The 14579-nt window shown below is 39.3% G+C and overlaps 1 protein-coding gene across 4 annotated transcripts in view; it reads left to right on the top strand.

The window, feature by feature from the left end:
* The window catches only part of ASH1L (ASH1 like histone lysine methyltransferase), a 217893-nt gene that overhangs the window by 183662 nt on the left and 19652 nt on the right, over positions 1–14579 (top strand). For all 4 annotated transcript variants that reach the window (XM_082612810.1, XM_082612811.1, XM_082612809.1 and 1 more), the window contains 3 exons: positions 12992–13100; positions 13529–13693; positions 13856–13950. In XM_082612810.1, the coding sequence (XP_082468936.1) occupies positions 12992–13100; positions 13529–13693; positions 13856–13950 (369 nt within the window). The remainder of the gene's footprint in view (positions 1–12991; positions 13101–13528; positions 13694–13855; positions 13951–14579) is intronic.

Genomic DNA, 14579 nt, shown 5'->3' with positions numbered 1-14579 from the left:
CTGTAAGATACTGATGAGAGAACTTACAGAAGTCACAAATAAATGAAAAGATATTCTATGCTCATGGATTTGAAGAGTTAATATTGTTTAAATGTCCATACTACCCAAAGCATCCTACCATTTCAGTGCGATAAAAATTAAATTCCAATGGCATTTTTCACAGAAATAGAACACATAATCCTAAAATTTTTGTGGAACCACAAAAGGCCTCAAATAGTCAAAGCAGTCTTGAGAAAGAAGAACAAAGTTGAAGGCATCACACTTCCTGATTTCAAACTATATTACAAAGCTGTAGTAATCTAAACAGTATGATATTGGCAGAAAAACAGATTCATAGATGAATGGAACAGAATAGAGAGCCCAGAAATAAACCCATGCATGTATGGCCAATTTATTATAGAGGAGCCAAGAATATACAATGGGGAAAGGGCAGTCTCTTCAATAAAGGGTGTGGATAAACTGGATAGCCACATGCAAATAACGAAGCTGGACCACTGTCTTTCAACATACACAGAAATCAACTTAAAGACTTGAATGTAAGACCTAAAACCATAAAACTCCTAGAAGAAAACAGAGGGTAAGCTCCTTGACGTCAGTCTTGGCAATGATATTTTTTTGGTTTTAACACCAGGAGGAAGGCACTAAAAGCAGAAATGAACAAGTGAGACTAGTCAAACTAAAATGTTCCTATACAGCAGTGAAAACCATAAACAAAATGAAAAGACAACCTACAGAATGGGAGAAAATATTTGCAAAACTGATAAGGGGTTAATCTTCAAAGTATATAAGGAAATCATACAAGTCAGTTGCAAAAAAATTCCAATTAAATATAGGCAGAGAATCTGAATATATGTCTTTTTTTATTCAATATTTATTTATTTATTTGGCTACACCAGGTCTTAGTTGCAGCAGGCAGGATCTTTAGTTGCGGCAGGCAAACTCTTACTTGCAGCATGTGGGATCTAGTTCCCTGACCAGGAATCGAACCTGGGCCCCCTGCATTGGGAATGTGGAGTCTTAGCCACTGGGCCATCAGGAAAGTCCCTGAATATATATCTTTTTAAAGAAGACATACAGGTGGCTAACAGGTACATAAAAAGGTGCTTAATGTCACTAATCATCAGGAAAATGCAGGTCAAAACCACTATCACCTCACACCCATTAGAATGGCTATTATCAAACAGACAAGAAGTAGGAAGTGTTAGGAAGTGAAAAAAAGGGAACCCTTGTGCACTGTTGGTGGGAATGTAAATTGGTGCGGCCACTATCAAAAACTGGAGGTTCCTCAGAAATTTAAAAATAGAACTGCCATACAGTCCAGCAATTCCATTTCTGGGTATTTATCTGAAGGAAGTGAAAACACTAACTCAAAAAGATATCTGTACTCCCATGTTCATTGCATGATTATTTACAGTAGCTAAGACGTGGAAACAACCTAAGTATCCATCAGTGGATGAATGGATAAAGCAAATGTGTATATCTACAATGGAATATTATTCAGCCATAAAAATGAAGGAAATACTGCCATTTGCAACAACATGAATGGGCCTTGAGGGCATTATGCTAAATGAGAGATCAAACAGGAAGACTAGTACCACATGACCTCACTCATGTGCAGAATCTTAAAAAAACAACAACTGTTAGATACAAATTGGTGGTTGCCAGAGTTAGGGGTTTGGAGGCTTGGAAAAATGGGTGAAGGTGGTCCAAATAAAATAAGACATGAGTTTGTAATGTGCAGCATGGTGGCTATAGTTAATAATAATACATTGTATAGTTGAAGCTTGCTAAAGAGTGAATTTTTTTTATATATATAAATTTATTTTATTTATTTTTATTTTATTTTATTTTCGGCTGCGTTGGGTCTTCATTGCTGCGCACGGTCTTTTCTCCGGTTGCGGTGAGCAGGGGCCACTCTTCGTTGCAGTGCATGGGCTTCTCATTCCGGTGGCTTCTCTTGTTGTGGAGCACGGGCTCTAGGCATGTGGGCTTCAGTAGTTGTGGCCCACGGGCTCTAGAGCACAGGCTCAGTAGTTGTGGCACACGGGCTTTGTTGCTCCATGGCATGTGGGATCTTCCCGGACCAGGGCTCGAACCCGTGTCCCCTGCATTGGCAGGTGGATTCTTAACCACTGCGCCACCAGGGAAGCCCAAGAGAGTGAATCTTAAAGAGCTCATCACAAGAAAATAATTTGATACCATGTGTGATGATGGATGTTAACTAGACTCATTGTAGTGATCATTTTGCAATATATACATATAATGAATCATTATGTTATACCTGAAACTAATATAACATTATATGTCAACTGTACCTCAATTTTTAAAAAAGATTGGCAGAATAGATTAAAAACACATGATTCGGGCTTCCTTGGTGGCGCAGTGGTTGAGAGTCTGCCTGCCAGTGAAGGGGACACGGGTTCATGCCCCGGTCCGGGAGGATCCTGCATGCTGCGGAGTGGCTGGGCCCGTGAGCCATGGCCGCTGAGCCTGCGCATCCGGAGCCTGTGCTCAGCAATGGGAGAGGTCACAGCAGTGAGAGGCCCGCATACTGCAAAAAAACAAAAAAACCCACATGATCCAACTATATACTGTGTATAAGAGACTCAACTGACATCCAAAGACACAAACAGGTTGAAAGCGAAAGTATGGGGAAAGATATTCCATGTAAATAGTAACCAAAAGAGCAGGAATGGCTAAAATAGACTTTAAACCCAAAAAGGTTACAAGAGACAAAGAAGGACATGTGTTTTTTAGAAAGCTCCGGCAAGAAGATACAAAAACTGTAAGCATTTACACACATAATGACAGAACCTCAAAATATATGTAGCAAAAACTGACAGAACTGAAGGGAGAAATAAACAATTCTGCAATAATAATTGGAGACTTCAATACCCCACTCAGTAATGAATACAACAAACAGAAAGATGATAAGTAAGGAACAGAGGACTTAGCACAATAAACCAACTAGATCTAAAAGATATTACAAACTACTCCACCCAACAACAACAGCATTTACATTCTTCTCAAGTGCACATGGGACATTTTCCAGGGTAGACTATATGTTAGGCACAAATTAAGTATCAGTAGATTTTTTTTCTTTTTTTTTTTTTTTTTTTTGCGGTACGTGGACCTCTCACTGTTGTGCCCTCTCCCGCTGTGGAGCACAGGCTCTGGACGTGCAGGCTCAGCAGCCATAGCCCACGGGCCCAGCCGCTCCACGGCATTTGGGATCCTCCGGGACCGGGGCACAAACCCGTGTCCCCTGCATCGGCTGGCGGACTCTCAACCACTGCGCCACCAGGGAAACCCAAGTCTCAATAGATTTTAAAAGCCAGATAGCATAGAAAGTATCTTTTCTGTCCACAATGGATGAAGTTGGAAATCAGTAACATAAAGGAAACTGGAAATTTTATGAAACTGGAAATTCACACACCAGTTAGAAAAGAAATCACAAAGGAAATTAGAAAATACTTAGATATGAATGAAAATGATAACACAACATACCAAAACTTATAGAATGCAGCAGTAGCTAAGTAGGAAATTTATAGCTATAAATGCTTACATTAAAAATCAAGAAAGAGGGCTTCCCTGGTGGCGCAGTGGAGTCTGCCTGCCAATGCAGGGGACACGGGTTCGTGCCCCGGTCCGGGAAGATCCCACATGCCGCGGAGCGGCTGGGCCCGTGAGCCATGGCCGCTGAGCCTGTGTGTCCAGAGCCTGTGCTCCGCAACGGGAGAGGCCACAACAGTGAGAGGCCCGCGTACCACAAAAAAAAAAAAAAAAAAAAAAAAATCAAGAAAGAGCTCAAATCAGCAACCTAACTTTACAACTTAATGACCTAGAAAAAGAACAAACTACACCTAAAGTTAACAAAAGGAAGGAAATAATATAGAGCAGAGATAAATGAAATGGAGAATAGAAAAACAATAGAGAAAATCAGTGAAACCAAAAGTTGGTTCTTCAAAAAGATTAGCATAGTCAACAAACGTTGCGACTTCCCTGGTGGTGCAGTGGTTAAGAATCTGCCTGTCAATGCAGGGGACACGGGTTTGAGCCCTGGGCTGGGAAGATCCCACATGCCATGGAGCAGCCAAGCCCATGCACCACAACTACTGAGCCTGTGCTCGAGAGCGCGCAAGCCACAACTACTGAAGCCCGTGCACTGCAATGAAGAGTAGCCCCCATTCGCCGCAACTAGAGAAAGCCCACGCACAGCAACAAAGACCCAACGCAGCCAAAAATTAATTAATTAAAAAAGAAGAGAATCCACCTTACAATGCAGGAGATGCGGGTTGGGGAACTAAGCTCCCATGTGCCACAGCGAAGACCATGTGTGTTGCAACTAAGACCCAACTCAACCAAAAAAATAAAAGAAACAAGAAAGAAAATAAATTTTTTTTTAAAAAAAGCTAGATGGACAAAGAAAAAAGCACCCAAATTACTAAACTCAGAAATGAAATGAGGGACTTCCCTGGTGGTGCAGTGGGTAAGACTCCGTGCTCCCAGTGCAGAGGGCCTGGGTTCTATCCCTGGTCAGGGAACTGGATCCCGCATGCTGCAACTGAAAGATCCCACATGCTGCAACTAGGACACAGAGCAGCCAAATAAATAAATAAATGTTTTTTTTTAAAAAATGGGATGAAAGTGGGGACATTACTACCAATTCTGCAGAAATGAAAAAGATTATAAGAGTACTATGAACAGATGTACACCAAAAAATTGGATAATCTTGTTGAAATGGACAAATTTCTAGAAACACAAAACCTACTAAGACTAAATCATGAAGAAATAAAAAATCTGAATAGACCTATAACTAGTAAGGATATTGAATCAGTAATCAGAAATCTCCCAACAAAGAAAAGCCCTTGACTTGATGGTTTTACTGGTAAATTCTACCAAATTAATACCAACCCATCTCAAACTTTTCCAAAAAATTGAAGAGAAGGAAACACCTCCTTACTCACTGTGTGAAGCCAGCATAACCCTGATACCAAAGCTTGGTGAAGACCCTACAAGAAAACTAGATACCAATACCTCTTATGAACATTGATGCAAAAGTCCTCAACAAAATACTAGCAAACAGAATTCAACAGCATATTAAAAGGATTATGCACAATAACCAGGTGGGATTTAATCCTGGAAGGCAAAGATGGTTCAGCATGTGAAAATTGATCAGTGTGATAAACTACATCAATAAAATGAAGGGGAAGAGAAATCACATGGTCATCTCAATTGATGTAGAAAAAGCATTTGACAAAATTCAACACCCTTTTATGATAAATGTACTCAACAAGGGCTTCCCTGGTGGCACAGTGCTTAAGAATCCACCTGCCAGTTCAGGGGACACAGGATCGAGCCCTGGTCCAGGAACATTGCACATGCCACAGAGAAACTGTGTGCCACGACTACTGAGTCTGTGCTCTAGAGCCCACGCACCACAACTACTGATGCTCGTGTGCCTAGAGCTCGTGCTCCACAACAAGAGAAGCCACCACATTGAGAAGCCCACACGCCACAACGAAGAGTAACCCCCATTCACTGCAACTAGAGAAAGCCAATGCACAGCAACAAAGACCCAGCACAGCCAAAAATAAATATAAATGAAATAAATAAATTTTTTAAAGTACTCAGGAATAGAAGGACTACCTGAACATAATAAAAGCCACATATGAAAACCCACAGCAAACATAATACTCAATGGTGAAAGACTGAAAGCTTTTCCTCTATGATCAGGGAGAAGACAAGGATGCCCACTTTCCTCACTTCTATTCCAAATAATATTGGAAGTTCTAGCCAGAAAAATTAGACAAAGAGTTATAAAAGGCATCCAAATTGGAAAAGAAGAATAAAATTTTCTCTATTTGTATATTGTACGGTCTCTTGCAGTTGCGTTTCTGTATACAGTGGGCAATCTGAAAAGGAAATTACAAAACCAGTTCCATTTGCAGTATCATGAAAAAGAATGAAGTACTTAGGAATTAACTTAATGAGTTGAAAGAATTGTACAATGAAAGCTATAAAACATTGCTAAAAGAAATTAAAGATATAAATGAATGGTAACACATCCCATGTTCATAGATTAGAAGATTTAATATTGCTAAAATGTCAGTACTGCCCAAAGTGATCTACAGGTTCAATGCAATCCCTATCAGAATCCCAAAGACTTCTTTTTTTTTTCAGAAGTAGAAAACCCATCTTAAAATTCATATAGAATCTCAAGGGACCCCCCCCCAAATAACCAAAACAATCCTAAAAAAGAACAAAACTGGAGGACTCACACTTTTTTATTTCAAAACTTACTACAAAGTTATAGTAATCAAAGCAGTATGGTATAGGCATAAGACAGACACATAGACCCATGAAACAGAGTAGAGAACCTTGAAATAAACCTTCACATATTTGGTCAAATGATTGTTTTTACAAGTGTGCCAACACCATTCAATGGAAAAGGGATATAGTCTTTTCAGCAAATGGTGCTAGGAAAACTGAATATCCACATGCAAAAGTATGAAGTTGGTCCCTTACCAAACACCGTATACAAAAATTAATTCAAATCAGTCAAGGACCTAAATGTAAGACCTAAACCAATAAAAGTTGAAGAAGAAAACATAGAACAAAAGTTTCACAGCAGTGGACTTGGCAGTAATTTCTTGGATATGACACCAAAGGCACAGGTAACCAAAGAAAAAATAGACAAATTGGACTTCATAAAAAATTTTAAATCAAAAGACACTATTCCAGGCTTCCCTTGTGGCGCAGTGGTTAAGAATCCACCTGCCAGTGCAGGAGACACAGTTTCGAGCCCTGGTCCAGGAAGATCCCACATGCCGTGGAGCAGCTAAGCCCGTGCACCACAACTACTGAGCCTGAGCTCTAGAGCCCACAAGCCACAACTACTGAGCCCGTGTGCCTAGAGCCCATGCTCTGCAACAAGAGAAGCCACCGCAATGAGAAGCCCACGCACTGCAATGAAGAGTAGCCCCCGCTCACCCCAACTAGAGAAAAGCCCGCACGCAACAACGAAGACCCAACACAGCCATAAATAAATAAATAAATTTATTTTTTATAAAAAGAAGACACTATTCCCAGAGTAAAAAGGCAACCCACAGAATGGGAGAAAATATTTGCAAGTCATATATCTTATAAGGTATTAATGTCCAGAATATATAGAGAACTCCTGAAACTCAACAACAAAAGGACAGCCCAATTCAGAATGGACAAAGGACTTGAATATACATTTCTCCAAAGATTGTACAAATGGCCAATAAGCAAATAAAAAGATGCTCAACATCACTAATCATTAAGGAAATGCAAATCAAAACTATGAGATACCACTTCACACCCTCAGAATGGCTACCGTGAAAATAACAGAAAACAATAAGTGTTGACGAAGATGTGGAGAAAGAGGAACCCTTTTGCTCTCTTGGGAATCTAAAAATGGTATAGCCACAGTGGAAAAGGGTAAGGAGGTTCCTCAAAAAATTAAAAATAAAATTACCCTATGATCCAGCAATTCAGCTTCTGAGTATATACCCAAAAGAATTGAATGCAGGTTCTCAGAGATTTGCATCCCCATATTTTTTTTTTTTTTTTTTTGCTGTACGCGGGCCTCTCACTGCTGTGGCCTCTCCCGTTGCGGAGCACAGGCTCCGGACACACAGGCTCCGCGGCCATGGCTCGCGGGCCCAGCCGCTCCACGGCATGTGGGATCTTCCGGGATCGGGGCATGAACCCGTGTCCCCTGCATCGGCAGGCGGACTCTCAACCACTGCGCCACCAGGGAAGCCCATGCATCCCCATATTTTAATTTTTATTTATTTTTGGCTGGGTCGGTCTTAGTTGCAGCACATGGGATCTTTTGTTGCGGCACGCAAGCTCTTCATTGTGGCGCACAAGCGTCTCTCTAGTTGCGGCACGTGGGCTCCAGAGTGTGTGGCTCTGTAGTTGCAGCACGCAGGCTCTTCAGTTGTGGTGCATGGGCTTAGTTGCCCTGTGACATGTGGGGATCTTAGTTCCCTGACCAGGGATCATACCTGCGTCCCCTGCACTGGAAAGCAGATTCTCAACCACTGGACCACCAGGGAATTCCTTTTTAAAATATATATATATATATATATTTATTTGTTTGTTTGTTTGTTTGTTGTTTATTTAGGCTGCTGACCAGGGATCAAACCTGCATCCCCTGCATTGGAAGGCAGATTCTCAACCACTGGACCACCAGGGAACTCCTTTTTTAAAAAGAAATATTTATTTATTTATTTATTTATTTATTTAGGCTACACCGGGTCTTAGTTGCAGCATGTGGGATCTTCGTTGTGGCGTATTTAGTTGCAGCATGTGGGATCTTAGTTGCAGCATGCATGTGGGATCTAGTTCCCTGACCAGTGATTGAACCTGCACCCCCTGCATTGGGAGTGCAGAGTCTTACCCACTGGACTACCAGGGTAGTCTCTGCACCCCCATATTTTATTAACATTATTCATGCTAGCTAAAATATGGAGGCAACCCAGGTGTCCATAATAGATGAAGGGATAAGGAAAATGTGGTTTTTACATACAATGGAATTATTATTCAGCCTCTAAAAGGAAGTTTTGCAGTGTGCTACAACATGGATGAACCTTGAGGACATTATGCTAAGTGAAATAATCCAGTCACAAAATGAAATATACTACTGTATGATTCCACTTACATGAGATACTTACGAGTAGTCAAAATCATAGAGACAGTAGAATGGTGGTTGTACGGGGCTGAAGGAAAGAGGGGTTGGGACTTATTGTTTAATAGGTATAGAGTTTCAGTTTTACAAGATGAAAAGAGTTACGGGATTGTATGGTGGAGATAACTACACAACAATGTGGATGTTCTCTTTTTTTTTTTTTTTTTTTGGCCATACTACACGTGGCATGTGGGATCTTAGTTTCCCGACCAGGGATTAAACACACACCCCCTGCAATGGAAGCGCAGAATCTTGACCACTGGCCCACCGGGGAAGTACAATGTGGATGTTCTTAATACCACTAAACTGTACATTTTTTAATGGTTAAGATTATAAACTTTGTTACATGTGTTTTAACATAGTTAAAGAAAAATAGAATAATATGAACAACTTTCTATAAGGATGTCCACTATCACCACTTCTGTTTCACTTCATGAAACATTAGTCACCTAGGAATAGATTTAATGAAAGTTTGTAGACCTCTATACTGAAAACCACCAAACATTATTGGGAAAAAGGACAATTAATGGAGAAATATGCCATATTTATGGGTTAGAAATCTCAATATTTTTGAGATGTCAGATCTTACCAACTTGATCTATAAATTCAAATCCAATCAAAATCCAATTTTTATGGAAATTGACTGGCTGATTCTGAAACATATATCTAATTGCAAAAGACCTAAAAAAGGTAAGATAATCCTGAAGAAAAAATTTAAGGACTTAAACTACCAATTTCAAGACTTACTGTAAAGGTACACTAATTAAAACAGTACATACTTGCTTGAGCTAGATTAATAGACAAATGGAATAGAATACAGAGTCTGGGCAAAGACCCATAAATGTACTGTCACCTGATGACTAAGGTTTCACTGTGAATCAATGAGGAAAGGATGGGGACTTCCCTGGTGGTTCAGTGGTTAAGAACCCGCCTTCCAATGCAGGGGACATGGGCTCGATCCCTGGTCAGGGAACTAAGATCCCGCATGCTGCAAGGGCACCTAAGCCCACGTACCACAGCTGCTGAGCCCGTGCACTCGGGAGCCTGTGCACCACAACTAGAGAACCCACATGCTGCAATTACTGAGCCAGTGCACCACAACTATTGAGCCCACACACTCTGGAGCCCATGTGCCACAACTAGAGAGAAGCCCGCGTGCTGCAATGAAAGTTCCCACATGCCACAACGAAGATCCCACCTGCTGCAACTAAGACCCGACACAGCCAAATAAATAAATTTTTTTTTAAATGAGGAAAAGGATGATTTTTTAATAAGTGGTGCTGAGTCAGTACGCTCCTACATCAGTCCACACACACAAATTAATCTAAGATGAATCTTAGACCTGAATATCACCATTGAAACAATCACCTTTCTAGATGGAAAAATGGGAGAATATTTTTTATTGATTTTTTATTGAAGGATAGTTGAATTACCTATACACTGCTGTACAGCAAAGTGACTCAGTTATACATATATATACATTATTTTTCATATTCTTTTGTTATGGTTTATGACAGGGTATTGAATATAGTTCCCTGTGCTGTACAGTAGGACCTCATTGTTTATCCATTCTATATATACCAGTTTGCATCTCCTAATCCCAAACTCCCAGTCCAACCCTCTTCAATCAACTCCCTTACCCCTTGGCAACCATCAGTCTATTCTCTGTGTCCCTGACTCTGTTTCTTAGATAGGTTCATTTGTGTCATATTTTAGATTCCACATATAAGTGATATATGGTATTTGTCTTTATCTTTCTGACTTACTTCACTTAGTATGATAATCTCTAGTTGCATCCACGTTGCTGCAAATGGCATTATTTCATTCTTTTTTATGGCTGAGTAGTATTCCATTGCATATATGTACCACATCTTCTTTATCCATTCATCTGTGAGTGGACATTGTCAGTGGACATTTAGGTTGTTTCCATGTCTTGGCCATTGTTAATAGTGCTGCTATGAACATAGGGGTATATATATATCTTTTTCTTTTTTTTTTTTTTTGGCTGTGTTGGGTCTTTGTTGCGCACAGGCTTTCTCTAGTTGCGGCGAGTGGGGGCTACTCTTCGTTAAGGTGTGCAGGCTTCTCATTGCAGTGGCTTCTCTTGTGGCGGAGCACGGGCTCTAGGTGTGTAGGCTTCAGTAGTTGTGGCTCACGGGCTCTAGAGCAGAGGCTCAGTAGTTGTGGCACACGGGCTTAGTTGCTCCGCAGCATGTGAGGTCTTCCTGGACCAGGGCTTGAACCCGTGTCCCCGAATTGGCAGGCAGATTCTCAACCACTGCGCCACTAGGGAAGTCCTTAATCCCCTGATTTTTAATTCAACTTAATTGCTGTATGACTGTGAACAAACTCTGTAATATACAAATACCTCATGTATAAATAGGGATTATAATACCTATCTCATAAGGTTGTTCTGAGAATTAAGGAGATAACCTGTTATGATTGGGACACAGTGGTTAAGACTTTGAAGCCAGCCTGCCTTAATTTGAAACTTGATTCCCCCAGTTGTTAGCTGTGTGACTTCGGGCAAATTTCTTACATTCACTGTTCATCAGCTTCTTCATTTAGAAAATGGGGGTTATAATACTACCTTTTTAAATATAGTTGTTAGGAGGACTAAATAATTTATAACTAATATAACAAGCACTCTGAAAGACAAATATAAGACATGACACCATAAAACTCCTCAAAGAGAATGTGGGCAAAACATTCTCTGACATAAATTGTAGCAATGTTTTCTTAGGTCAGTCTCTCAAGGCAATAGAAGTAAAAGCAAAAATAAACAAATGGGACCTAATCAGACTTATAAGTTTTTGCACAGCAAAGGAAACCATAAACAAAATGAAAAGATAAACTACAGATTGGGAGAAAATATTTGCAAACGATGCAGCCAACAAGGGCTTTGTTTCCAAAATATACACACAGCTCATACAACTCAGTAACAAAAAAACAACCCAATCAGAAAATGGGCAGAAGACCTAAATAGACATTTCTCCAAAGAAGACATACAGATGGCCAATAGGCATATGAAAAGATGCTCAATATTGCTAATTATTAGAGAAATGCAAATCAAAACTACAACAAGGTATCACCTCACACCAGTCAGAATGGCCATCATTAAAAAGTCTACCAATAACAAATGCTGGACAGGGTGTGGCGAAAGGGGAACCCTCTTACACTGTTGGTAGGAATGTAAATTGATGCAGCCACTGTGGAAAACGGTATGGAGGTTCCTTAAAAAACTAGATGTGATCCGGCAATCCCACTCCTGGGCACATATCTGGAAAAAACACTAATTCAAAGATGCATGCACCTTAATGTTCATAACAGCATTATTTATAGTAGCCAAGACATGGAAGCCACCTAAGTGTCCATCAAGAAATGAATGGATAAAGAATATGTGGGGTATATATATACACTACTCAGACATAAAAAAGAATGAAATAATGCCATTTACAGCAACATGGATGGTCCTAGAGATTATCATACTAAGTGAAGTAAGTCAGAAAGAGAAAGACAAATACCATATGATATCACTTATATGTGGAATCTAAAATGTACAAATGAACTTATTTACAAAATAGAAACAGACTCACAAACATAGAAAAACTTATGGTTTCCAAAGGGGAAAGGGGGTGGGGGAGGGATAAATTAGGATTTGGGGATTAGCAGATAAAAACTACTATATATAAAATAGATAAACAACAAGGTCCTACTGTATAGCACAGGAGACTATATTCAATATCCTGTAATAAACTATAATGGAAAAGAATATTAAAAAAACAAGCACTCAATAAATGTTAGCTGTAATTATATGTTATTATATAAAGCATCTAGAACAAACAGTACATGAATGCTCATTAATAACATAGGTAAAGTAGAACAAAAGAGACCCTCATGTATAGGTTAGAAAGATGGAGATTAGTAGGAACTAGAAGATTTTTATAGGTAGCCCATAGAAAATAATTTTAATTTGTTTAGTAAGTAGACTAAAGCCATGTGTTAGAAGGAATTTGAATACCAAGCAGGAGAAGTTAAGACCTTTGACAACATAAAACATGTTTTCCAGAAAACTGATTTAGGACGGTTAGTCTGTCAGTATTGTATGGGCTAGATAGAAGAAAAGAGAGATTAAAGGTGGAGTGATTGGCCAGGAGACTTGAGTAATTGGATACAGAAACAAAGGCAAATTTGTAATCAGTATACCAATTTTTCTGGGTTTTGGGCATGGTATTATGAATCTCTGCCTTTAACTCATTCCTTTCTCTATAGGTCTGTTAATGGAGTATACCGGATTGGACTATATGCTCTTAAAGATATGCCAGCTGGTACTGAACTCACTTATGATTACAACTTTCATTCCTTCAATGTTGAAAAACAGGTAAGAATGATAAATTCAAAAGAGTGTATGACCTTTGTCACAGTACTCTGTATAACATGGGCCTTCAGTGAACGTTACTGATTGTAGCCACTAAGAAGTACATTGGAGAAGACAGTTTTTCACTCTTTACTCCACTTATCTAGGATACATAGGTCACAGTTATTCTTTCAGAACTGTGTAGAAGAGACTGCTCAATCATCTTTTGTCTCCAGTCAGTTCTTAATGTTTCTGGTGAAGTTTTCCCAAAATTTAATCTTTCCTTTCTACTACAGTAGAAACCCATTTATTTTATTCTCAATCAGTTATGTTCCTCTATATGAAAATTTCTTGACTCAAACTTATTGTTGGGTGTCCAGATGCTCAGGCATTCTATTTGAACTCTTAAATGAGACTGCAGGCTAAAAGCATTATTCTCTTTCCCTTCAAAGCAACTGTGTAAGTGCGGCTTTGAGAAATGTCGAGGAATCATTGGAGGCAAGAGTCAACGTATGAATGGACTCACCAGCAACAAAAGTAGCCAGCCGGTGACCACACATAAAAAGTCTGGACGGTCAAAAGAGAAGAGGAAGTCTAAGCACAAGCTGAAGAAAAGGGTGAATAACAATCTCATGGTTTTCCCCAAATAGCTGCTTAGAGGCAATTATTGAAATAAGGGAAATACCAAAGGGTGGCATCTTTAGAGTTGTTTTAATATTCTTTGAGGTGATTTATGATTTATCTTGTTTTTCCTGCAATCTGGTCCATCTGTTTTTTAGAGAGGCCACCTCTCTGAGGAACCCAGTGAAAACATCAACACTCCAACAAGATTGACCCCCCAATTACAAATGAAGCCAATGTCCAATCGGGAGAGGTAAAAAGGAGATTTGCTTACCTAAACTCTTTAAATTATGTGACTTGCTTGACAATTTAAAAATTATTAAACATCTGTATAGTTGAGACATTTCTTTTGTGCAGGAAGGCTTTAAGCAAGGATTCAGGGGTGAACTTGGGTGGGGGGAAAAAGTATTTTTTCCCTAATTTCTAACTGAAATTTAGCATTTCCTTCAAATGTGACTGTAAGCAAAAGAAAAACGTGTATATGTGTGTGTGTGTGTATAGTAGTTGCAGTTTCCATGAGATTGTCAACAATATTTACACTTTCATATCATGTTATAGGTATTACAGATATCTCAAAATATCATTTACATTCACTTCCATCTTAAAATTACTATGGTTGTTAAACCCAGCACTAGATCTTGTCATGTGTTAAAAATTAAGGTTCATCTCTATATCAAAATTTCAGGGTTTTTGTTTAATATTCTGAAAACTGTATATCAGTTCATTCAGTTTCCTTTTAATCCTGTGTACTAAAAGTTACTTACATTCATTTATATATTTTTATTTATTTATTTATTTATTTATTTATTTATTTATTTTTGGCTGCATTGGGTCTTTGTTGCTGAAAGCAGGCTTTCTCTGGTTGCAGCGAGTGGGAGCTAC

The sequence above is a fragment of the Mesoplodon mirus genome (assembly GCF_964341445.2).
Source record: "Mesoplodon mirus genome assembly, chromosome: 3".
In the NCBI taxonomy this organism is placed as follows: Eukaryota; Metazoa; Chordata; class Mammalia; order Artiodactyla; family Ziphiidae; genus Mesoplodon; species Mesoplodon mirus.
Note: the sequence above shows the minus strand (reverse complement) of the source record. Positions and strands in the feature narration are given on the sequence as shown.